This window comes from Cygnus atratus, chromosome 8 (assembly GCF_013377495.2).
Source record: "Cygnus atratus isolate AKBS03 ecotype Queensland, Australia chromosome 8, CAtr_DNAZoo_HiC_assembly, whole genome shotgun sequence".
NCBI lineage: Eukaryota > Metazoa > Chordata > Aves > Anseriformes > Anatidae > Cygnus > Cygnus atratus.
Genome location: NC_066369.1, coordinates 20,110,650 through 20,136,105, shown reverse-complemented (window position 1 = coordinate 20,136,105; position 25,456 = coordinate 20,110,650). Strand labels below are relative to the sequence as shown.

General features: G+C 36.9%; 1 protein-coding gene across 1 annotated transcript in view; it reads right to left on the bottom strand.

The window, feature by feature from the left end:
- The window catches only part of LOC118243739 (vitellogenin-1), a 42,909-nt gene extending 30,746 nt beyond the window's left edge, over nt 1-12,163 (bottom strand). Inside the window, exons 1-10 of the mRNA XM_035538097.1 lie at nt 12,124-12,163; nt 11,613-11,633; nt 11,236-11,387; nt 8,514-8,765; nt 6,171-6,332; nt 5,321-5,472; nt 2,448-2,598; nt 2,195-2,352; nt 1,916-2,081; nt 691-813 (exon numbers count right to left, since the gene is read on the bottom strand). Coding sequence (XP_035393990.1) covers nt 691-813; nt 1,916-2,081; nt 2,195-2,352; nt 2,448-2,598; nt 5,321-5,472; nt 6,171-6,332; nt 8,514-8,765; nt 11,236-11,387; nt 11,613-11,633; nt 12,124-12,163 — 1,377 coding nt within the window. The remainder of the gene's footprint in view (nt 1-690; nt 814-1,915; nt 2,082-2,194; nt 2,353-2,447; nt 2,599-5,320; nt 5,473-6,170; nt 6,333-8,513; nt 8,766-11,235; nt 11,388-11,612; nt 11,634-12,123) is intronic.
- Nucleotides 12,164-25,456: the final 13,293 nt, after the last annotated feature.

Sequence of the window (25,456 nt, the reverse complement as noted above, 5' to 3'; positions counted from 1 at the left end):
ACAGGAAATGCATGTAGGAACATCAACCATGCCTACATACCACAGGAAAAAATAATGGCAGGCATACAATGTATTGGTAAAACCCTGTTTTTACTGAGGGTGGTGGACTGACCAGTGTTCTAGATTGAGAAAACTTATTTTTCCCTCTCTATCACTGGCCAGTTGGACAACCTCTGTAAACCATGACATGCACCCCTAGAATGGGAAAATGTTATTTACTGCCTATTTAAGTTGTTTTCAGGCATGCTGAGTAAAAACATTGCAGAACAGGGATGTTAATGCCGTTACTGAAACCTTATACTCAATGTGGATGATTGGGCTCTGTTTCTGGCTGGAAAATGTCTGAGCTACACAGCTTTGAGCAAAACCCTGGGCTTTTGTGTCATTCAGTTTATATATCTGTTAAGTGCTTATATCTAGAAGTATTTCAGAGCAGTGCCATGGGACTTCATTATTAATTGGCAATAAAGCACTCAGAGATACTCAGATAGAAAGTGCCATGAATTATATGAGGCTTCTTCTCACTCTCTTTTGTGTGTTAATCTGAAGATAAGAATGTTGTATTTAACCAACTGGGGTTCCTTTCCCCAAAGGAAACAATGTACTTAAGTGAAATACAGATTTCTGAATAATGAGGAAAGAACTCAAGGCTTAATTCTTCTTTTAAATGATACATAAAAATTTGGTTACCTGGAGACATTCAGAGCAGGAGTCTGATGAGGAGCACTGTTTGTGGCACAGTGATGCATAGCTGAGATGGCAAACCTTTCCAAGTACAGTACTTGAGCGTGGACAATGCTTTTTCACGATGAGCTGGGGAGAAAGCAGTTATTTGTTACCACCATTAATGAAAAGAGCAGCAGTATTAGAAACAGTGTTTCTTCCAAATTCAAGGCAATACTAGGCTTTTTATTTTTTATTTTTATTTTTATTTGTATTAATGGGTTTATAGTTATTCAACGGATATTACTGTATTTGACAATGCAATCACAAAGTAATTCCAAGTAACATCTGGAAGGCAAATGTGTTGCTTTTATAGTGTTTTGGATTTAAAGTTGGTATAGACTATAATCTGAAAGGAGTAAATAAATCAGTTATGAAATGGATAGGTTATTAATTGGGCACACATTATTCAAAAAGCATTCTTAGGTGTTTTATAATTGCTTCAGCTATAGATACAAAATGAAAATTTGAGATCCATTGTGAATGGAGTTCGGTACTTTGAGCAGACAGGAATATTCATATAAATGTAGGAAATGATGGGAGGCAACAACGCACTTTGAGTGGGAAGCACAGCATTACCACACAGCAATGGCCAGGCTGTCTTCGCTTTTACAGCTGGCAAAACTCTATTCTGATATTCATGGTCTTTACTGAGGATAGGCAGAGATAAGTATCTGCATTTGAGGGCAGAATTAGACCCTGCAGAATACGAAAAAATTGTAAAAATGATTAAACCTCCTACATGGGCTCTACATTGGCATAATTCCCTTGATTTCAATAGATCTGCTCTGATTTATATCCATCCTGCCAGGTCAATCAGGATGAATACACGGATATAACAAATATGTATTTCTTACTCCCTAGTCTTTGTAGACACTCTGTTAGGGATCCAATCTGATGTAACTATAAAGTACATTTGGACAAAGGAAGACTAGAAACCACTGTTTGCAACAATAACCTCTGTCACTGGGGAGTATTTCACTCTTTCTTTCCAGTTTTATTCTGGATTCATTTTTGCCCTTTTGATTTGCATTCTCCTCCCCTCAAGGCACTCAGGAAATAAACTCCTTTCAACTTTGCTAGAGGATATAAAACCTTTATATTTTCAAAGCCTTTGCAATCTTGTCAAAGTAATAAATACAGCAGATGCTAAAATCAGTAAAGAGCGATTTGAGTGTTTAAAGAATCCTACTGTAGCTTCCTCCATCACGTCCCGAGTTGGTGTGCTCGAATGCAGAGCCACAAGTGCTGACTGAGCCACTTCCCAGTTGGTGAGCTCCTGTTTTTCCATTTTATGCCTCAAGAACTTGAGTGCACGGTGACTGGCCACTGCAGGAAGTATATCCAAAAAGTAGCGCCTGGAATGGGAAAGGCAAGGACCATTTTCCAGATCAGTACTTGAACACAATAATTCCAGATGGCCTCCAACAGAGTTTATCAGTAGAAGATTCACTACTTGTATTGTTTGTACCTGTATGCTGGCCGATTTGAGAACCGTTTCCACACTGACTCGTAATTCTCCTCATTTGCAGCACGGAAGAGGTGCATAAGCTTGAGGGCTTTCGCTGGTGCATCACTGGGAAGCTGTTCGTATGTGGTCTCTACTAGGTCTTGCAGGCTTTCTTCTATCTGCAGGAAGATTAAAATGCGTGAAGCTCACATGCTGTTTCCCACATGCACTGATTCTAATCTCCAGCCAAAAGTCTGTCAGAGGCTGAATTTACCTGGCTTTCCACATCTTTTATTTTGAATAAGTGGACAGGAAGCTGAAGCAATTCACTGCCAAACTGGTACTGAAGTGACCCACGTTTCTGGAATTCTTTTGGTGGGACCTCTGCCAAGTGCTTTTGCACATCAATCAAGGCAAGTTTCTGCCTGGAATGGAGGAAACCAGAGAGAACATCACAAGATGCACGGTACAAACTACAAACTGTTTCTACCTCTGCATTACCATGCAGCTGCACTTTTTTAAAGGCTTTGGTTATTGAGGGGTAAAGATATTTACAAACAGATGGCATTAGGACACGATGCTCAGAACTGTACTCTGAGAAGGTGTTCATTTACTCAACAGGGCTCAGATCAGAGCCAGTCTTTCCTTCAACTGGAATAACACAGCTTGAGAATTTATGGAAGAAGTGGGAGGTGAGAAGCTGTGGCCTGAAAAAAATCACAGAAACTGTGTGTTGTGTCTTAAGGAGTAAACTAAGAATTAGGGAAAAATAACTGGTAGGAAAGTTTTTCAGAAATTATCACTTAATTTAAACCTTTTAAGATGTTCATAAAAGCTTTCACATGTCTGTGCCTCCTGGATGATTCAAAAGAAATTGAAAATTGTTAGATACAATAAGAAATGTTGTAGTCTTTTTATTTGCACTATTTCTATTTCCTCCCCATTTTGCCTGGCAAGCTGAATGTCCTGGGGACTGCAGAAGATAAAAGGTTCTCATGAAGTTTCAAATTGGATTTCCCAAAGAGGGACAGATAAATTCAGGATTACTCTTTGGAAAAGTACTCAAGTTTTTGGAAACTTTTCAAAGAGCACCAAACCTCTACCCTTTGTTATTAGGAATAATTCCAATGAGAGACTGTCTTTGCAAACATTTTCTGTCTGTGCTCAATATTCATCTAAAGAGATGCATCCTATGACACCAATTACGTTTAAAATAGGTCACTTAGGACACTTTAATAAAGTTAGGCATTTGTATTTAACAACTGAAAACATTCCAAAAGCAATATTGTTGTACTACACAGTATCTCAATCTCTGTAGAAAACTGGCTTGTTTATTTTGGAATATCTATGATGATCTCCTGTATCACTTTCTATCTACTCCTTCTTTACGGATTACAGAGAATGGCTGCAGAAAATATCGTATAACTACTTTCCAGACAAGCCACTAGAATTTGAATAGAAATAACTACAGAATCAGAAGAGATTTTTTTCTTTTTTATACTTTTTAACTTTATAACTTTTTTATAAAAGTTTATATAATATTGTTGAAAAGGCCTTTGGATCAGAAAGTATAACATCAAGTACACTTTGGCAGATTTAACTCCCTTTTTGAAAATGTGATGGATCTATTATGTTTTCATCTCCATTGTTTTGGGAAGGGATATATCTTCCTAGAATAGATGAGAAAATGTTAGACTCCAAAAGGAAGAACAAATGAATACTAAAGATAGGATTTAAATGGTGAAACAAAAATAAAACCTCTCTTGGCTTTAAAAGGTGCTGTAAGAGTCTTATGCTGAACAGGTCTGAAAAATCAACTCCAAATGTTTTAAGTCCTTGCTGCTAGATTTTCTATTTATTTATTTATTTAACACAGAGTGTATTGCAAAATTAACTTCTGAAAACTTGTATGACACATCAATATCTTGCCAGCTACGTTTGGCCCTTTCTTCTGGGCAATGCAAGAGATCATGCGAGAGAAAATGGGGAAGAATAAAGGTACTACCCTTTCTGGGGGCTCTATACCTGAAGAAGAATAGTAAGGATGACAGTCTATGTAGGCTTGCAGAGAGTGAGCTTAAATCAGCACTGGCCCCAAACTAACGATCACTCACAGCAGCCTATAATTTCATAAAAGTACTACAGCTGTATCCATCTTTACCTAGATTGAGTGAGACAGGAAAGCTGCTTTCATCTTTACTGTTCTTTTTATTCTGGTTAGCCAAACTGAAAATATTTATCATATTAGTTAAGTTCATCATTGTTTTATTGACATGAAATTTCTGATGTTGCAGTTTCCAAAACTTTATATTATACCAGTAGATTCTTACAGAAAATGGAGCAATGCAAGATTACAGCAGTTGAAGAATGGGATTAAGGTGTAACTTCTGTACAGTGATATTCATTCAGAAAATGATATTCAGTTGGACTACCCTGTCTACCAGAATTCTTACTAAAGCAGGTAACAAAAACTTTTCAATAGATTATTTTGATGCAGACAAATCAAAATATTTAAAACACTGAAAATCTGGGATCTTGAGCAGAGGCTTAATTTCTTAGACAACTACGTTCTCATTTTGCCCCAAACTTGTTTAAAAAACACGCAAAATTTTTACATGTATTTTTCCCAATCTTTTTGCAATAAAAAACAATTTCCTATCAAGGAACAGTTTTGGTGAAAGATTTGCAAGCAGCCCACAGTACTTAGGAAGTATATCGGAATCCAAAGTCCTATCTAGCTTTCTTGTGAACTAGTCTCCAGGGTCTCTTACTGCATTATTATTTTCCAGGGAACTCTCTTTCAGTGAGTAACTGTCTTTCAAAGTATTTTACTGCAAATATATTAGTTCACAGTTTTTCAGATAGAATTACATTTGTTTTGGCTTTTATGACATAAATCAAATATCCTTGAGAAATAAAATAGTATAACCCTGCCAAGTTTAGCTAACAAAATTTGGATAGCGATGTGCATGTTTCAGATTTACAACTAACAGTGAAGGTTGTTTTTATGAACTGTTTGGGGCTTTATGTAATTAAATACTGGCAGACAATAGACCGTGGAAGTAAAGGATTTATTTCAGTTATGGAGTTTGACCAGATTACTGAGATGCTGAGTTAGCTGCTGAATTGAAGGCATATGTACAGTACCTTGCTTCCACTATAACATTTCCTCCTGTTATCTCATTGAATGGTGCAAACTGGTGTATTTCCTCGACATCAGCTTGTGTGATTACAGCTTCATTACGTGCATATTTAATTTTGTAACTGTAAGTAGCAGTTGCCCGGGAATTCTTGTTTCTCTTTATAATGAAAAAAAGTAACAAAGAACATAGAAAGTCATTTAACTTCTAAATTCTGTGCCTAGAAGCTATTACATCACCCACTTCAACCCACTTATTTTCCAGGGCTGTTTTGCTCATTGACCACATGAGCACTTGATGTGAATTCTGCCTGTACACTTCCATGGGAGAGGTCAGACACGCTGCTTGGCTCCGTTTCTTTTACTGCTAGTAACACTGCTAAGTGTTAACTGTTTTTTTCTTTTCCCAAGTGTAAGTCATTGGTTATTGCCTTGGGAAGGAGAGACGCTTGCTGAGCAGAGCAGCCAGTAAAAGCCGCACAATTTCTTATTTCAAATACAGGATTATAATAAGACACAGAAGTATCTATCCTGAATAGCAGAAACTGGACTTAGGTTTTTTTTTTTTTTTTTTTTTTTTTACTCTCTCCTAACAGAGGAGGTGAATTAACTCATGTTGATAATTAATGGTTTCCAAGCCAGCCAGCTGAGGTATATGTGTAGTACACAACAGTCCACACCACAGACCTCCACTGCTCTGTGGATTTCATTTTCATACAGAAAAAAAAAATTCAATAGATATAACAGAACTGACTCTTCTCTCACTTTGGATGTTACAAAACATCGGATAATGTGGATGCTAAATGTCTCTCTGCATATGACTATAAAATATGTAAACATGATACTGCTCTAATTTACCTGCTGGCAGGTCCGGCATGGATGAGTGTATGCTGAACCTGTGACCACTTGGACTTTCTCTTCACAACTGTTCAGGTCCTTGGATTTGGTCACATAGACTAGGTTTGCTCTCTTGTTTTCTTGAATTGCATATGTTGTGTTACAAATACCTCCAATCCCAGCCTGGCAAAATAGAGATAGTGATCTTAGAAGTTTACCCCTCCACAAAGCTCCATCAGTTCCTCACATGGACTCTGCTGTTTAATTCTATATTTTCAAAATTCCTGATGGAAGTGCATGCTTTTTTATTCATTGTACTCTCTAGAAAGAAAAATGGGATGATCTGTACTTTCATTTCCTTTTTACATGTAACAGGTTACCAGTAAGCCAAACCAGACTTTCCCTGAGAGAACTAAAACATTTGAGAGCTTCCCTGAGACAAGATCTGAAGCCTGAGAAAAGATGGGTAGTGATTTCCAGTTAGAGCTGTTGATTATGAAATATGATTTGAGGAATATTAATAAAAAGTGCCAAAATAATGTGATCAGTCCGAATGAAATCTCAACAGCAAAGTATTTTAAGGTTGGAGATGACATTCTGCCCTTAAAATTTGCTTTTATAGATAGCTTAAAAATGCCTATGGAACAGGCCTTGGAATATCAGATGATCTGTCACGATACGAACAGCAAGAAGTAAAAAGAATTTCAGGACAGCAGGGTTTTGATTGTGTGTTTTCTTGAGTGTGCAGTTTTAGCTCAGATCTTCAATAATATTTCAAGCATATATATTTATAAGAGCTCTTAAATCTCCTCAGTCAGTGAGGAGGTTTTGAAGAGGAAAATATTTGATTGCATTTTAGGAGGAAGGGTTATTTTCATGATTTTTTTATTGTTATTGATAGCATAGCCACTCCAGAGAGCAGCTCTGGGCTATGTCAGAACAGCAAAATGGTCATGTGATGGTTGCAAGGCAAGTCATACCCACTCTATCTTTGATTTAACAGCATTCCTGAAGACACAGTGGCTTCGGTAAGGGCTAGGAATAAGAACCCACATGCAGGCTTTCGAAAAGACTTGTACTCTGCAGATACAGGTATGGGGCTCCTCTGCAGACTTCAGGGTGAGGTAGAGACATTTAAACTTTAAAGGGGAATGTGGCTTGGTGGGATGAGTTAGCCTCATGCATTACTGGACTTGTAGGGTTATTTAATTCACAGCTAGCTCAGATATCCTTGCCCTACACCCTGTAGGCTGTGAAGTAGACTTGCCCAGCTTAGTCCTTTAAACCTGTGTGCAGCTCGTATTAAGGGACTAATAATGCTTATCTTCCTTTACAGAGAGAGTTGAGATTGTCAAGCAAGTGTGCCAATGCTCATTAATCAGTTGCTGCCTGAGAAAAGCAAAGAAAACTTGGAAACGATTTTAGGAGGTGAAGTCACATATATTGCTCAGCTATGAGAATGGGACATATTGCTAACTGAATTAGAAAGAATGAAGATGTAAAACTAGATATGAGAAAATAGAGCTGCAGAATATGCGACACCACCACCCAGGTTTTTATGTGCAACAAGCAGCACGATATTAAATAATGCAGTTCCTTTCCGAGAAAGAGCTCCAGTCACATAAAAATACATTTAAAAAAAATTAGTTATTCTGGTCTGCATTTTCAATAAAAATAACAAATAACATGAAAGTATAATAATTTCAAGGTTTTTGCTGATCTCTGAATCAAATGTAGTCTAATCAATGTAAATACGGTTCTGGAAAAGCCAAACACATTGCAATTTCTATGGTGAATAGTAATATCAGATGATTTACCTCGACTAAGATATTAAAACCTGAAAAACAGTGGGAATTCCAACAGAGCATCAACTGAAGCTGTCAAATCTATTACAGTAATATCATAGCATATGTACTGTTTTCCGTTTAAAAGAGGAGCTACAAGATATTAAAGGATATATGATTGGTTAAAAAGTCAAATTGCTGTTATTTTAGCTTTAATCTTGTGTTGCAAAGTTTAAGCCTGTTTTAATACAGTAGTCAAATTTTACATAAGCTTCAGCTTTCACAGGAATTTACTTTTCCTAGAATTGCAAGCCAGAGTTTGTAAGGGTCTAACACTGCAAATATGTTTTCTGAAATACTTTGATGAATCAGATTAAAAATCTACTGTTCTGTCATCCTGTTTAGCTACAGCTCCATCAAATATTGTTCCATAAGAATAACCAAATGGTGATTACCCAAGCTTAGGTGTTTCTTGGTATTGAAGTTTTTATCAGGGATGAATTCAGAAAATATAGAAGAATCTGAAGAGAAGGCTTATTTATTTGTATAGTAACCACAATGGCCAAGACAAAATGCTCACCTCCTGTAAACTGTATGAATGCTGCATCTTCTTCATACTGAGTTCCAGCACGTTCAGAATCCCTCTGTAGATGTTCAGACCATCATCCGAGACAGAATCAGGAGCCATGAGGTTTCCAATGTGTCCATTGCTATACTCAAACTTGATGGGATTACTAAGTTGTCCAGTTAGTGCCTGAGTCAGTTTCAGTGATCGAGAGAATGAGCTTGTAGGCCAGATGCCATTGTACTCTGCTGCTTCGATTGAGTGAATCTAGAACAAAAGGGGGAATATAATTCCTCTTTAACTTTTTCATTTTTTTTTCAATACATGTAAGCAACTAGAGTTTTACTCACTTCAAAAATACACATTTAAATAACATAAATTCTCTTCAAAGGGAAAACTTGTAGTTGTCATTTAACATAGTTCATACAAATATACATATTTTTATATATATAAAAGGAAAGAGTAATGCAAATGACTGTGACATTTCCACAGTCACTGCACTCTGTTCTGTTTCAGAGATAATCCATATTGCCAAAGGTTGACTTGTATGAAGAAATGAGCCAGAGAAGAACTGCATGAATCACGATGCTACCCAAAAGTAGTATGGAAGATCTGCAGGAAATTGCAGGAGAAAGTTAATGTTGCATAAAGCATCATTAACTCCTGTTGTGAACTCTGTCGTCTCTCTTGCTGGGGTCACAGAGCACAGACAGCGGTCAGAAACTAATAACAACATGGCTGCTGGGCCAGCCAGATAGTCATAATTAGTTTGAGCAGTGGAGAGCAGATTACAAAAATTGTCCTTCCCTACATGTTTTGCAGTGGCGCACAAGAGCCGAAGGCTCAGACACTGGCCCAAACCCTGCTCCACACATCATGCTCTAGCTTCAACCTGGGGCACATCCAAGCAAGTAGAAAGTTGTGCTAAACTGTGCATAACTTGAACGATTTCTACCCCATGGGAATGGGGCATGTTTAGCTTAGTTTCTCAGAGGAGTCTTCCCTCCTATATATTTTGACAATTTAAAGAGACTCATCTCTGACACTTTAGGCTGGCAACATGATGCAAGATGTGATTTAATTTCTCAAAAAGCCACACAAACTAAATCCTCATAGAGCAAATCGTCGGAGACTGCACTTTCATATTTATTTTTGTTATTGTTGGTGGAGATCACTGCCAACCCCAGTAACTGAAGCTTACAGAGGAGGCTGTTACAGAGCAAATCCCTCATGCTGCCTCTTGGACATGCTTCTGGCATATCGCATTTGGGCAGGTTTGAGACTGCTCTGCAGGGTCAGCACGAGGTAGTTTTCCTGAGCCCTCAGGGTTCAGGCAGGACTTACGCTGTCTGCTCAGTTTTGAACACAGCTGGCAATTCCTACTTATGGGTTTGTGATGAAAAAATTGTCAGCTGGAAACTGCCCAGGGACCACAGCTTTTTACTTAGGCTGAATATGAACTAGTAGGCTACAGATGAAAGACTAATTCCCTGAACCATCTCTCCAAACTGTCTAATTTAAATATAACAACAGCAAAATAAACTTCTCCAGGAGCAGAAGGGAATAAATATATTGTTACCTTTCACTTAGAACTTGCCCCAAAATCTTGTGCCTTTTTTTTTTTTCTCCTCCTTTCTTCCTAGAAAGTATTTATATTTGAAACTGAAACTTTTTCACAAATGCTCTAGGGCAGGTGAAACAGTGTTGGAAGGTTTTAGGGAACAGGAGTCAATTTCTGGTGAAGACTCACCCCAGCATACCAAGAGCCATTTCAACATGTATACTCTTGCCCTGGCCATGGGGCAAGGATAAGAATTCTGCTTGCTCTGTGCCAGGGAAGTCTTCTACTCACCAGTACAGATGTGTGACTCTTATTTCCTTGTTTTTTTGAAAAAAAAAAAAAAAAAAAAAAATCCATCTATGTGCAAAGGTCATGGAAAAACAATGTTTCCTGTCTAGCTCTATTATAATTTGAACTTATAAAAATACCTAGTACCAGAAGGGTAATTCAGTCTGAAAGGCTACAACATTTACAAGCATTTATCAGACAGTCACCAGTCTTTTTAATCTGCAGTTTTTCAATTTGCCCAATTTTAAAATTGGCTTTTAAAAAGATCATTTTTCTTCCACATGCACAGAAGACTAAGTAGAATTTGTGTGAAGCAATTGAGGGGTGTGTTTCAATACATCATTAGAAACTCGTATAGGCTTCTGTTAAAGGCAAAAGTGTTTCTCACATAATCAGAACTCTTAGTAATTACTCAGCATGCAGTAAAAATATACAACTGAGGATGACAAAGGATGTCATTTGGGACCCTGCAGAAAAAGAAGCCACCAGATGACATTAATTATGCTAAATATTGAATCACATCCAGCTACTGTCACGTTTTATTGCCTTTCATTTGCTGGTTACGAAATCAGTTGATTAAATAATCCTAGGTTGTACAGTTTGGAACAATTGGATTGATCCAGTAATAAATTATTGTGCATTTCAAATTACATTCCATTGTCTCCCTGACCACAGAGCAGAAGAAATCCTTCAAACCCAAGGCTGGCTTGAGCTGAGAATTACCTGGCAAAGTGCAAACAGAATTTAGGGCACTGCATAAAAAAATAATAGTGTTAGTTACATTCTGCCTGAGTAAGCACAATATATGATGAAACTTAATTGCTTCCCAAAAGCTTAAAAAAATGTATGAAGAGAATTTTACCTTTCAAATTGAATACATTTTCTTACCCTAATAAGACAAAGTTTTGGCCCAATACCACTAATTTCCACTTTACTTTTTATTCTTATTCCAGCTCTTGCGAGTCCTTTCTCTGGAAGTCCACTGAGAAGTATACTTTCATGGTTATACGTATAAACCTTGTTTTCACTGAAATCGGGTTCTGCAAAGAAACGTTTCCCATAAAATGTTATAGAGATTGTATAGAACATATTAAAGTAACTGTATTAAAATGTATGGAACAAAAAAGATGAATTTGTTCATTTTTTTTACTGCACCTGAAGAAAATTAGCTGTTGTAAAATTGTATTAAACATTGATATACTTTTCAGATTCTATTTTGAATTTCACTCATTATAATTATAGTAGCTGATAGGAAAATTACTTACGGTAATTAAGATGCTGGCTCCCTGAAAGAGAAGGAAAAAAAAAAAAAGAGTAATGAAATGACAAAGCAAAAATAACCCAAAATGTTAATGTATTTTAGTATGAAAGACTATATCTCATCTTGTGCATATGGCATAACTCTTTCCAATTAATTTTACTTGTAACTCAGCATATATGCAAGAAGTTTCTTTTTATCAAACAACAAAAAATTTGTCATAAAATCATTTTAATATAAAATTTAATAAAATAAATTTAATAAAATAATTTCAATTAATAATTAAAATAAATAAAATAATAAATAATAAAATAAAATAAATATAAAATAAAATAATACAATAAATAAAAATAAATAATTAATAATTAATAATTTAATAAAATAAATTTAATAAAAATTTAATATAAAATATTTAAATAAAATTTTTAAAGTTCATTTTTGTAAGTGAATTGTACTTAGATTCTGAAACCTCTTCCTGAATCTATTATTAAATTCATCAAAGCAGATAAGTTACTTACCCACCAGGGTTAAAAGCACGGTTAATATCAAGCCCCTCATGATGGGGATAAAGTAAAGGTGAACATGCTGGGTTCTCTTTTATAAAGGCATGTGCTATCACATGGCCCTTTTGGCAAGTTGGTTTGACAAATAACTGTATTTTAGAATGTGTATTGATCAATCAAAAAATAAACATCTCCGAGGGCATGAATGCTGACAACTTCAAATCACCTCATTATTTCAACTTTCTTTCTATGTGAAACGGAAATTTTGTTTTTGGAATATCTTGCTTTCTTTTTTCTTTTCTTTTTTTTTTTTTTGACATGTAGTTAATATAGTAAAAGAATAAATAATAATATAGTAAAAGAATAAGTAATAACATTATAATAACTTTAATAATAATAATAACAACTTAATAATAACTTATAAATAAAATAAAACAAATAAAATAATTAAATACAATTAATATAATTAATTATAATTAATAACTTAATTAATAATAACTTAAATAAGTTAGCTTTTCTCCAGTCTTAACTTTGATGTCCTGATAATTTTGACTTGCTAAGGATCACATCTTTGGAGACACACCTTGCTCTGTCACATTGTATATCTACTTTTAGAGGGCAGTTTGTAATTGATTTTATAGATTTAGGATTGAGATACCTCTAAGCTCATAGTCATGAAATGAGAAACTGTCTTTTCGCAGTACCTACCACAGCTCTTTTTGCAAGTGTTGCTTGCTGCCTACACCTGGGAAGACAGATTTTCAGTGTAACCTTCACATTAGCTTCTGGCTAATGGTCAAAATTTGTACTATAAATAACAACAAGAGGGAAGATAATTTCTTTGTTTATAAGAAGAATGCAATAAAACAGAAGGTACATTTCTGGAAGCAGCTCAGAGAAGTGGGAGCCTCAAGTTCTTAGTGACTTCTCTGGGGGCTTTGGCTTCTGAGTCTTTGAGGAAAATGTATTCAGAACTTCCCACTTGTAGCCATAACATTTAGATCAATCCTTAGTAAAGCTAATTCAGGAGTGAGTTCCCTCCCTAACCTTAGTTATATATATATTTTTAAAGTGTTTAACATTTACTTTGAATTTAAGCATGTCTTTTGGTCAAATGGTAAATTAAATATCACATAAAACTCACCTGGGTACAAGGGTTATCGAGGGGGCAGGAAAGAGAGCTCAGGAATGTATATCTGCTATTTCCTTGAGGCTGTGAAAGGTATAACATCCATGCAAGTAATGCACATCGTCAGGCAGCTGAACTCTATCCTCCAAAACGAGAACAAGGTTTTCTCGGCTGTTGCTATTCATCAGGGAGGAGGAGTGAAACCTGAGTTTGGGTCCTGAGGCCTATACCACCAGAGCCTGAGAATATGTTTAACGCAGGCCCCATCTAACAGTCTTTTTAATGGATTACTTCATTCACTTGGAGTGATGCCACCTGACTGAGGAATAAAGAAGTGATTATTGTGGTGCCAGTGCACCTGAGCTGGGGCTGTGGTGGGAGGCAATGCGGCCATATGCTAGGCCCCTTGCTTGCTGCAGCCCTACTGGCAGCATGCAGATGTGAGAAGCTGTGAGTGGAGTGAGGTCTGCCTTGCCAGGGGACCTTCTCTGCTGACACCACCAGAAACCCTGAGAGTTTTTATATAGCAGCTTTCTTCCACAAAGGGAAAATGTGTATCTGGATGAGTAGTCAGATCTTCCATGAAAGGAAATGTGTGTCTAATAAAATATTGAAAAATATACGATAGACATATGAACTGTTACAAGAGATTAATAATTGGTATGTTCCTTCGCCATGGGTTTAGATGGTGAAAAATTAAGTGCACGTGGCTTTTCCCTCATGTTTTCCTTCAGGGTGCTAACTAACAGCCCTGGTTTCTCAAGAGTGTGAGAGACGATGAGACACACTGTACTTGTAGGCCCTGTGAAATCCAGCAGCATACCTTGGCTGGCATATATGCACTGTTAAATATAGTTAGAAATGCCTTATAAAAAAGCTGTGCTGCTTGCAGCCAGGATGGAAATAAATGCACCACAGCAGTGCACACCTCCCTGCTTCAGCCACCCTGCCTGTCAGCACTGCTTGTCGTGCTGCAACCTGGCCTCTGCACAGTACTGGGTTAGCATGCTCAGCTGGCCATGTTACCATGTTATGGAGCACAGAAACTGCATAAGTGAGACCAGTAATTTAAACTGTATTGTTAGCAACATATTGAAATAATGATTAAGGGACACACACATTTTAATATGGAGTTATAACATTTTTCAATTTTAATAAAAGGCTTCATAATTGAGATATAACGTAAATAGTTTTATTCTAACTGGATACTGAAAATATTGCATTTCTCTTTTTTAATAGGAACTACGGTAGGAGTCTAAGCTTGCAATCAGTATGTAGATACCTGATTACTAGATAGTTAGCTAAAATAATTAATATTGTTCAGGCTGCTGTGTTTTCATCTGCAACATGTCTTCTCTATTTTGAATAATCCCTCTCTACCTAGCTTTTTCTGGTTGGGGGTTAGGAGAAAGTGATTTCAAAATTGTTGCACCCATTATTACTTAAAAAAAATTTTAAAAAGGGGCAACCTAAAATTCAGTAAGTGGAGAGGACACAGCTAGTATCTGAGGGTCACAGCACTGGTCTCTAAGCCTTTCTCCAAAGGAGACACATCTTTCCATCTAGCTCTGAGGGCAGAAACAGGCCATCTATCACTTTAAGAAAATGGATAAAAAGAGGAAAGGTGAGAGCCACGTTTTTTAAAGCCAGTATGTTTCTTCTTAAACATTCAAAACATTATGATAGTGAGCAAGAAAATAAAGGAAAATAAATAAAATACAATTAATCAGGCCCTCCACAAACAAATTCTAAGTGTTTAATTTAGTTGCTGAGGAAGGAACATTAATATGGGCATGGTCTTTACACACAACCTGTGTCTTTTTTCTTTCAAAGATATAAACAGTGAAGAAAAGGATTTCTTAAAAAGTGATGGGAAATATCTTGGGATTTTTTAATTTTAGAGGGAAGAGAGTATATGACATTGAGTGTTAGAGAATGCATGATGGCTGTATAAGGGCTGCAGTAAGATGAGGTAGGCTGCTTTGAATTTACAGGGCACTTGCACCATAAATGAAACATGAATACAGGCTAATTAACCTGATTAGAGCTATTGCTTCTACACTGCAATGCAATTGTCTTTACATAACACATTCTGCTTGGGTAACAGTCTTATTATCTGCTGTTGTACTGCTGCCGATAGCTCTGCACTTTCCTTGTTCTGTATTCATGTTGCTGAATTATGGTGCAGTGATGCCATTTCCATCCTGTTAATATATAGCCTACCAACAAAGCAGGGATTAGCAAAACAGCTCCCAAGCAACCATAGCACGTTAAAATAGACATAATCAGTTGGCTAAGCTAAGTGATTTTTAGTTTTCAGTTTTCCTCATTCCTAAAGATGAAGAAGCCTTACTTAAAATATATATAAAAATTAAAAAAGAAGAAAAAAAAAATCCCACCTGTTTCATATTTAACATTAACTCCTTGATTTTTTCTTTCTTTTTTTCAACATATTCAGCATTTGCTATTGTAGCATAGCCTCCAAGATAATGTTTGATATTCTCTCCAGAGACTCTGGACAGTGCCTAATGAATAAGAATGTGTTCTGGGTTGGGCTAAATTGCCATATGCTGATTCTAGTACATTCACAAAGGGATTCTGTTACACTAGCTTGCTTTAAAAGGTGCTTTTTTTATTATTATTTTTTCTCTTTTATCCCCCAATTCCATTCCTTTAACTAGAAAGAAACCAACAGGCCTAATTCCCTGCTGTTACCCCAGTTTGATGCTGGCACACCACCAATGGAGTGATAGCTGTGGGAATCAGATACAGTGTTTGCAAAATGAAAGAGGTAGAAATGCTATTTATATTTTGCATAGCTGTTGGAGTATGCATGGTTTGAAAGATGTTGTTGATCTAGAGTTATAGTATTGCTGTAAATTATTTTTTTAATAAGTTTGTTTTACTTTAATATATGCTGTTAGACCAAATACATGTTTTTGTGCATTTCAAAGAACTTGTCAGTGCGATTGTTCCTGATGTCTAGCCTGGATTTGCCTGTCATTTCCAGAGCAAAGAATGAACGTGAGAAAAAGAGAGGAGGTGTGGAATCAATCTCTGGCTGTCTCAATCTGAAAACCAATTGTTTTTATATAACTTAGCTCTACGAAATTGTTCAAAGGGTTTTAATTTCATTTAAATACAAAAAAACACATTCTGAAGTCTAGTGGTCCACTGTCATTGCTATCATCATTGGCTCATCAGCTGGCATACTGATTAAGCAGCCTCAGGATTTTTCAACCCCTTTCCGTATATACTATTTCCCAAGTCATTTAGTAGGGTTAAATGTCAGACCACTTGTCATCTGAGATTTGAGTCACGTCATATCTGAGGACTGGTGTTTGCTATGTAATTCTATTGCATTAGAAGATAATTTCTCCAAGTTTATCTTAACCCTAACTTAGACTTCATGGTCACACAGTGATTAGATTCAGTGGCATTGGTCGTGACGGGAAATCAGGTAGCCCTGAAATTTAGCCCTATCATGTCTCCACCTCAGTCAATTGGGGGATGAAATGGTGACTGCATAAATTGGACACTGGATAGCTCTGTGTGCTGCGTTATACATTGTTCGCCTATAGGCTGAGGTACTGCTTGTAATTGCATGCTTGGTTGGAGCTACCACGGCTAATTCAGAAAGAAAAAATACTTGTAGAAAGTTTATTCCAATGTACTCTGACTGTATAAAACATCACAGGGAGGTGAGGAGGACCCAGGCCATCCTGTGTGCCTTAGGGTGGACTCCAGGAAGAAGTTTAACCTGGTTCAGCAAGGACTCAGCAGCAACCCTTTTACGGTAGGTGCTGGGAGCATATGAACTATAGACTTGTTGCCACCTCAGGAAAAAGCCCGTTGCCCTCTGTAATCCTTTGTGAGGATCCTTTTCTGTTCTCTGATGAACAAGACCTTAGTCATTTGTGGGAGAGCCTTAGGAAGAACAAGACTCTCAAGACATTCTGTTTCTTTAGACCAAGACAAATATGTTAGAGGTAGAGAACTTCAGACTCTCCTAAGAAAGGAACTGGGCTTATTATTATATTTTTTTAAAGTGTGGAGTCGTACAAATATATATGAGTCCTCAAAAATGTGACTTATTTTGTGGTTCCACCCAAAATGTATATCATTCTTTATGAAAAACAAAGGATTTGTTTTCCCCAGAAGCCAATATTCTCAGGTATAACGATTATTTTTTTCTGGTTTTTAGACTTTCACTTTAGCGTTGTATTCCCTTATACTACAAAGCCATGGCAAGAGTATGGATATAGATCGTCACTTTCTAGTGTTAGATTGTCTGGTAAGTTTATGATATCAGGAGGAAGCTTAGTATGAACTTATTCTCAGTACAGAATATACGAGGAGTGTGATACCTCTAGTTTCACAGCACTGGGTCACTGTGACATTAGGTCACATGAGTCAGATAAGATATGCAGTGTATTATTCCCGAGGAAGAAGCAGATAATGCTCTGCCAGTTCAAACAACAGACATTGACTTTACCCTCAAAAAAAAAAAAAAAAAGGCAAAATCATGTACCAGTATTTAATCAATGACTTTGACTTCCAAAGGTTAAAGGGTCTAACCATATAAAAATAATAACACAGTTTGTTTTTTAAGTTAATGTGAAAGTTAGTTCAGGAATAAATTGAGCACTATATGTTTCATTACTTTGAAGGAAAGTTTCTAGGTTATTATTCACTGTATAGTATGTATTAATCATAATCCTGTTTTCTGTATAAGACAGTTGCAGTTTAAAATACTAAATGGAACACTGATGTTTGTATCTGCTTATTAAGCAAGTGTAGACCCTCAACAGTGCTATGTTTCCACATTGCCTGTGAACATCAGAGGATAAACTAACACTTGAACACATCTTTGGCTAAGACTATGAAGAATTAGTTTCTTTACCCCCAATATAAATAATGAAGGTTGACAAATTCCTACATCCAGGAGAGGTGTGATCTGGATGCAGATCCAGGTCTGCAATTTATAGGTGTCTGGTGCCTTATGCTCTTAAACAATTGCATTTTCACCCTTCTTGCAGAAAATTTCTTACCCATTTGACTGGGCACAATTTTAACTTCGTATGATAAAGACTGCCTTTTGCTGCAGGAAGCATTTAACACAGTCAGAATGCCATGAATGCTGTTCTCCAGCACTGTGTGTGCAGCCTTAATGGGTAACTGCTCAAATTCTATTTTCAAGGCTTTTTAGTCTGAATACAGGCAAAAGTTAAAGGCAGACTCTGGCTGACTACGCTCCCTACCCCACAATGAAGTTTTTCACTCAGTTTAACTGGAGCTCTATCTACTATATACTGACACTAATTTGCTCTTTGAGCAATCTCTGCAACTTTAGTGCAAATATTCAAGGAATTAAATAGTTCTTAATACAAGTAGAATTTGAAAAATCTGCTCTATCGTATGCACCTCTCAGACCATTTTTGAATAGTTCTTTAAGGTTTTATATCAGAAACTGATCAATTTATTAACTGTTTATTTATTTATTTGTGTATTTACTGTAATACCTAAATTCATTTCCTTTGATCATCTCACCATTTAAAGAAAACACTGAGAAGATAATTATTCTCTTGGTGTTTAATTTAATTTTCAAGAAATTCCTGTATGGATCACCAAACAATGTTGATCTGAAAACTGAAATGGGACATAATTATCCAATTCTTTAATTCTTCAGGGAAGGCAATGGAATAAAGACAGGCAGCTAGATTCCGTAGATGTTTCCTACACTTTTTTTCTTGTCAGCTTTTCTTTCTCTTCTGATAATTTATTTTGTGATTCATTCATTCACAGGTTGAGTTTCTTCTGTGATAAACTGATGTAGCTCAGTCAAATTACATGGAATTGGATCAGTTTACCCCAGCTGAGTATCCAACTCAATATTTTTAATTATTTAATGCAGGAATGTGTTGGTTGATGCTACCTTCTTATTTTTCTAGAAGTTTTCTAACAACAACTACATTTCTTTAAATTAGTTATTAGCACCCCATAATTGTTCCAGAGTGCTCATGCTAAAAAACATAGAGCAATGTAGTTGCTACCTCGTACATGCTTCCAACATTCATAATATTTATGCTTTTTTTCCCCCAGAATTTTTGGACACTGACACTAATAACATGGAGTGAAAGAACTAAAAGCAAACAGAAACTAAGTGTCCTCTTTGTTTAAAGACTGATTTAAGACCTTTTCTAGAGATAATAAAACTATTTGGTTTCAGAGTTCTCCAGGTTTTCTGAAGTGAATTTTTCCTTTACCACTTGTAAAGGACTAGTTTACCACTAGTGCACCTAAAAATACATGCAGAGTATAAACTTCTAATAAATATATGCATTAAAAATGCATATATATTTTAATTCCTAACGAGTTGTACAAATGTCCTGTACCACTTACACTCTTTGTCAGACCACTACTGGCAACTACTCTCTTATGCAGATGCCTCTGGCTCCCATCTCACATGCAGTTAAAGCAGAACTGACTATTAACACAACTTAACACAGACTTTTCCATATGTTAAAAAGCTCAAATCTTTTTCTCAGTGAAACTATTACTCATAAATAACAAAATAAATAAATAAATAAACAAAAATCTGGTCATGTTTAGGTTCTACAGACAGCTCCTGGGCTTTCTGTAGTAGTAGCGTGCTCAAGCCATTGTTCTAATGGATGATAGTGGTGCCATTGTTGAACCTGGAGTCAAAAGATTGTATCATTTTAGGTAGAAGTGTTGATACTAAATAATTCAGTGTCTTTCTGGAAGGTAGCAGCCCTATAACCTTTCAGCTCTCCTCACCAAGCAATCTACAAAGAAATGTTGCTAGGAGAAGCTATGGAGGAGTGTGGGAACAGCTCATCTTCCAGGCATAAAAGTAACTGCTAGTAACAACAAAGGGAAATTAAAATATGAGATATACAGCCGTAAAAGAAAATATGCTCTACATGAAAGCACATCAGCAGCTCCATCCTTAAATTTCCACTCACCCAACATGTTGGGAAATGTATAGAAAAAGATAAAACAGAGTGACAGCAGTGCATGTACCAAGACTTAGGCAATGTCTGAAGAGAGAGTAACAAATGCTCTGTCTTAATGAAGCACGGAATAGAAACTGATCTTGGAGTACAGTTGAACAGCCAGACCAGTCACCTGGGAAACAAGAAAAAAGGGAAAACAAGCAAGTAGTCTCAAGCCTCACAAAACATTCACAAAATAAAACTACCACATACTTACAAGTTAGTGGCTAATAGTCTCCAAAATTATAGAACTGTCTATGCTAAATGTAGACATACTACCACAGGTACATAAGCCAACCTTAACATCAAAGAAGATAATTACTGAAACATCACGCACAAAGTACATAGAAAGAATATTAAATAAAAAACATTAAAGGTATTTCTAGAGACATTTTTCCAACTGCAAGGAGCAGTTTAGTGATGGGTTTGAAACAATCTGCCTTTTCATCCTGAAGCTGCAGCAAATGGGAGTTTTTTTTGTCAATTAATGAGTAAATTGCCTCTTCCTCGCAGGAAGGGTGAACCCTGTGGACAGATTTTCAAAATGCACCTGGATTAAGCCCATGGACATCTAGCTGTGAGAAATAAGGTGCCAAAGACAACCACCAAAGGCAAATCAGGGCAGTGTAGGAAGGACAGTCACTGAAGTTGGCCTGAGCTGCCTGCAATGGCATGGTTGCACAAGGGGCAAGGAGAAGACATTCAGCAATGGTATGAAAGGGCAAGTTCTGTGAAGCAGCCACTTTTTCCAAGAGTACTCCCCTCCCTTACCCTGGAAGACAATGGGAGCACACGTCACCGAAGAGCAGGAGACACACAGAAAGCTGACAACAGCTTCAGATTGATCTGGAGGGAGGGGGGGAATAGATGCCAGCCTTCCCAGGTAGGGATGCATTCGATTTCTTATCATAGCACTTTGCACACACTGACACTCATTTTGCCGTGGAGCTTTATAAGATCTTTGACCCAAGACAAGTGTTTTTGTCCCACTAATTATGCTTAACTGGAAATCTATTGTTTTTACAGAGAGACTCTTTGGTCTTCTGAATAGGCAGATGGAAAAAAATATGAGGAAAAAGGGGATTTCAAATGAAACACACAGGTGTTATTTTGTCTGTTTTATTACTTCAATATTAAGTAGTTTATTTTTGGCTCTCTGTCTTGGGGGAAAAATGTTTTGAATTTACCTTTGTAAACAAAAGAATAGGGAGATATTTTAGACAATTTTAATAAATACACACCAAAAACTACTCTGGAAACAAATGAGAATAATTTGAAGCTACACAATAACAAGAAAAGATAGATATATATAGAAAATTCTATTTTTCCACTTTGAAACCCATTTAAAATTCTTCAGATGAGCAGGCTGGAAAAGGTGTCTACTCTAGTTTCTTATCTGAAGCCAGGAGCAAGTGTACAATCAGAAAAAAAGGAACCAAGAATAAACTTTTCTCCCTTTGATCCTTCCCTGGGTCCTTCAGAACAATATAAGAGAGCTTCAGGTATTTTCTTTTTCTTAATCTTGCACTTCTGGAAGACCCCTGAATTTCATATATTCTGCTTTTCCCAGTTGGCTTTTCTCTCTTATCTGGAAAAGTTATTCTAATGTCTCTTACCGTTTTCAGCCTCTCTCTTGCTTTGTGGCATTACAGACACAGTTACTGTGTCCCAAACTCAAAGCTGAATGAGAAGCCCACTACAACAATACCCCTCAGATGGTTCCTTGATCTCTCAAACAGCCCATGCTGTAGTTCTCTAAACCTCTCAGTAATTTACATTGCTTCATGGGGACTTAGACTCTACTAACTACGAAGAAGACTGAATAAAACTGAGTACTCCTCTTAGCAGTGCAGAGAGTGGAAAGGGAGCTGCATTTAAGCCATCCTTTAGGTGCTGCTGCCTCCTCCTGTGGTGCCCTGACTATGCCACTGTCACAAAATTAGACTGCAACCTCGTCCTTTCCCACCCCTGCTTTACATACATAAAGGTGTGGGAGGCACTGTCTTCCCAAACCTCTCCCAAAACTGTTCTTGTGTTTATGGTGGGCATTGCTAATAAACAAATAAGATAAAAAAAGCACGACAAAAATTGCAGAGTTATTTGTATAAAATGTTCTATCCCTTTGCGTGTATGCTATGCTGATTACCATGTATGTTAATGGCTCCATAGCAAAATGTAAATGTTCGTCACTAGAAATATGCTGTATTGTCCCACAGGGACTCTGAAAGGGAAAAAGCCCAGCTTCACCTCATCATTACAAAATAAGGGATTGAGAGAGAGGGAGAAACCACAAACACATGAGACAGCAGTCCAAGCACCTGATTCCCTTGCAGCAACGTTGCTGGCAGCAATTCATGTGCTGTGGTGGGAGGAAGGAACTCCAAGCAGGGATGTAAAGAAAGAGGAAAGAATGCTGACTTCTGTGCTCCAAGTGCTTCACTCTTACAAATAAATGTTGCTGTTTGTTTGTGAAGTACAAGAGACAACAACACTTAAGGTATATCTGCTTGAAGGAGGTTAACAGGGAAGCTCTCTCTCCACATTTCTGTTTCATTCTCTATTTCATTAGGTAAGAACTCTCCAGCAACAGTTTACCTTAACCTCATTAACAGTCTCTGAGAACTGCTTTCTCTCCAGCTTCACTTCCCCCAAATGCTCATGATCAAGAAAGACACAGTTCACAGTTTTCTCTTCCTCGATTTTTTTTTCCCCTTATGAAAGCCTGCAGTATGTAATGAACGATTGCTGCCAGGAGCACACTGCAAAGTGTCTATGTGACGATTATGTGAAAGGTTCATAGTCTTTCACATTCCATAGTGTAGGAGTGAGCCTTTGGGGCACCTCAAAAAGTTTTAAAACACTTGATTTCATTCAGGGAAGAATCAAAGAGTTTCAGTAGAAGAAATTGTCTTTACACACATAAAAAATGAAGGTTTTTAAAGGGATCTTTTAGTTAGATGACAGAAAACCTGCATTTTGTAATACCGCAGGGGTTCTTTTAATAAGTCACTGAAAAGTTCCATTTGACAAGTTAAACCTTGAATTTTTTTTCATACTTATTATAGCCAAGGAGGTGCTAACCTAATACAATGGGCAAAGGAGTGTTATCACAATACAATAGACCAGACAGAGTTAGTACAATACTGGGCAATAAGGGATCTCACTATAATGAGTGAGAGAAGCAGTGTCTGCAACATAAGAAGCAAGTTTCAGAAAAGAGAAAAGAAATGTGTTTGGTTTGTTATTGGTCATTTTATAGCTGCAATTGTAACCCAATGCAAAGACTTCAAGATGCTTAAGAGTCTTCTTTAAAAAGCAGAATGATCGTTTCAAAGGTTCACAGGCCAAAAGAGACCATTACAGTTTCTGAACCAGGGGCCTCAGTAACACAGGCTATAGATTATTGCAAAATGTTGCTTCAATCAAACCTGATATTGGAGTTATATCAGCAGTGTAAGGCTAGAGCTTAGTTTGGTCTTGTGTGTTGCTCACACTGATGCACTGTGAGGACTATGGAAGTCCTTAATTAACACCAGATCTGAAATCAGTTCTTTCTCTCTACACCTCTGATATCTATTTCCGTGATTTATATATATATATATACACATATATATATATATATTCATGGCATTGAAATCATTTTCTCCCATTTATGCTCACTTCCCAGCTCACGTTCAAATTTCAAGGGGCTTTAGATTGGGCATCAAGATAGACCTATTGAAAGTATGAAAGGTGTTTTGCTAGAAGAACATTCTCATCCACCACATCATTCTAAAGCACAACATGGGCAAAGGATGCTCAAAAGAAATTCATACGTTGTGCTATATGTAAATCTGTGCAGTTATTCAGCAAACTAAACTCTGCAAATGTATGTGACCTACTTTTCAGATTGTTTAGCACTTAATAGTATCCCTGCTGCCAATCAAATGGCAACTGCAAATATAATATATGCCCTTGATCTGGGAAGAACAGATCTATGGATAACTTGAATAACACTTGGGAAAGGTATAGGAGAAAACGAGATGGGTACGAGGTTGATTTTACAGTATAGCTGTATGAAGACTTGGCTGGGGAAAATGTGCTGCTCATTCACTTGATAAGTGGCCAGACTGAAGTATTTGGGGTAGAATGGTGATATGGAGCATAACTGTAACATACAGAGATACAATTTGACTCACTAAGTTATGCATATGATAGGCATCTGAAAGTCCAAGTAGCACCTTTCCTGATTACTAAGAAGGTCTAATACAAAGCTTCATACAAAACAGTGACATGCTTGAAAAATGCCTGTTAGCAGTCATAATATACAAAGCACTAATTTTTCTGATGTAGATATGAAAAAGAGGCAAGCAATGTGTTTTGGAGTTACCTGGTATAGTACAGTTTAAGGAGGAGTGAACTGACTTCCGGATTTGAATTTCTGAACATTTTTAATAGGTTGATATAGAGCAAAATGTGCATTCTTATTTAACAGAAAAGCTGCTTAGAGGTTTGTAAGCTTGAATTCAAACATGACAAAACACAGCAAAGTTACAAATATCACTAGAATGGAACAAACCTTCTGGCTTCAGTAAGACCCGATTTATAGGTACTAAGAAAAAGAAACAGAAATATTTCAGAGTTCCAATTGCTAAATAGCCTGCAGGAGTCAGAAAACTTGGTTCTGTGGTTGAGGCAATGGATATACCCTGAGAAGAACCGGTTTCAATTTATGGTTCCATGTTGTTCTTGGAGCAAATCACTCAATACAAAATGTGGATAGTATGTCATGCCTATTGGACTATAAAAGTTTTAAGGCAGGGAAAATCTCTCACTAGGTGAAGACTCAGAATCTACTTCAAAGAAATATCTATTTTGACTGAGAGGCTGAGGTATCTCTATATTAGAAATATTGATCAATAACAAAAACAAATACTTCCCAACCTCCCCTAGTTGCTGGTTCTTAACTCAGATGTGATTGGGAACACAGATCTGCACATAGCTTTTTTTTTTGTAAGGTTCAGGGCAGACAACTCTTGCTTGCTGAAGAAGAGGAAGTCTGGAAAAAGAATAATAAAATGAAGCAGAGAGGTAAGAAAATGCAAGAAAAAGGAGGAAATGATGGAAGCAAATGAGCTGGTGAGGATATTCTACTGGTCTGCTGATGAAGAGCAGTTGCTCCTGAAGACCTCCAGTGAGACAAGGGAAGATATTTGGCCAA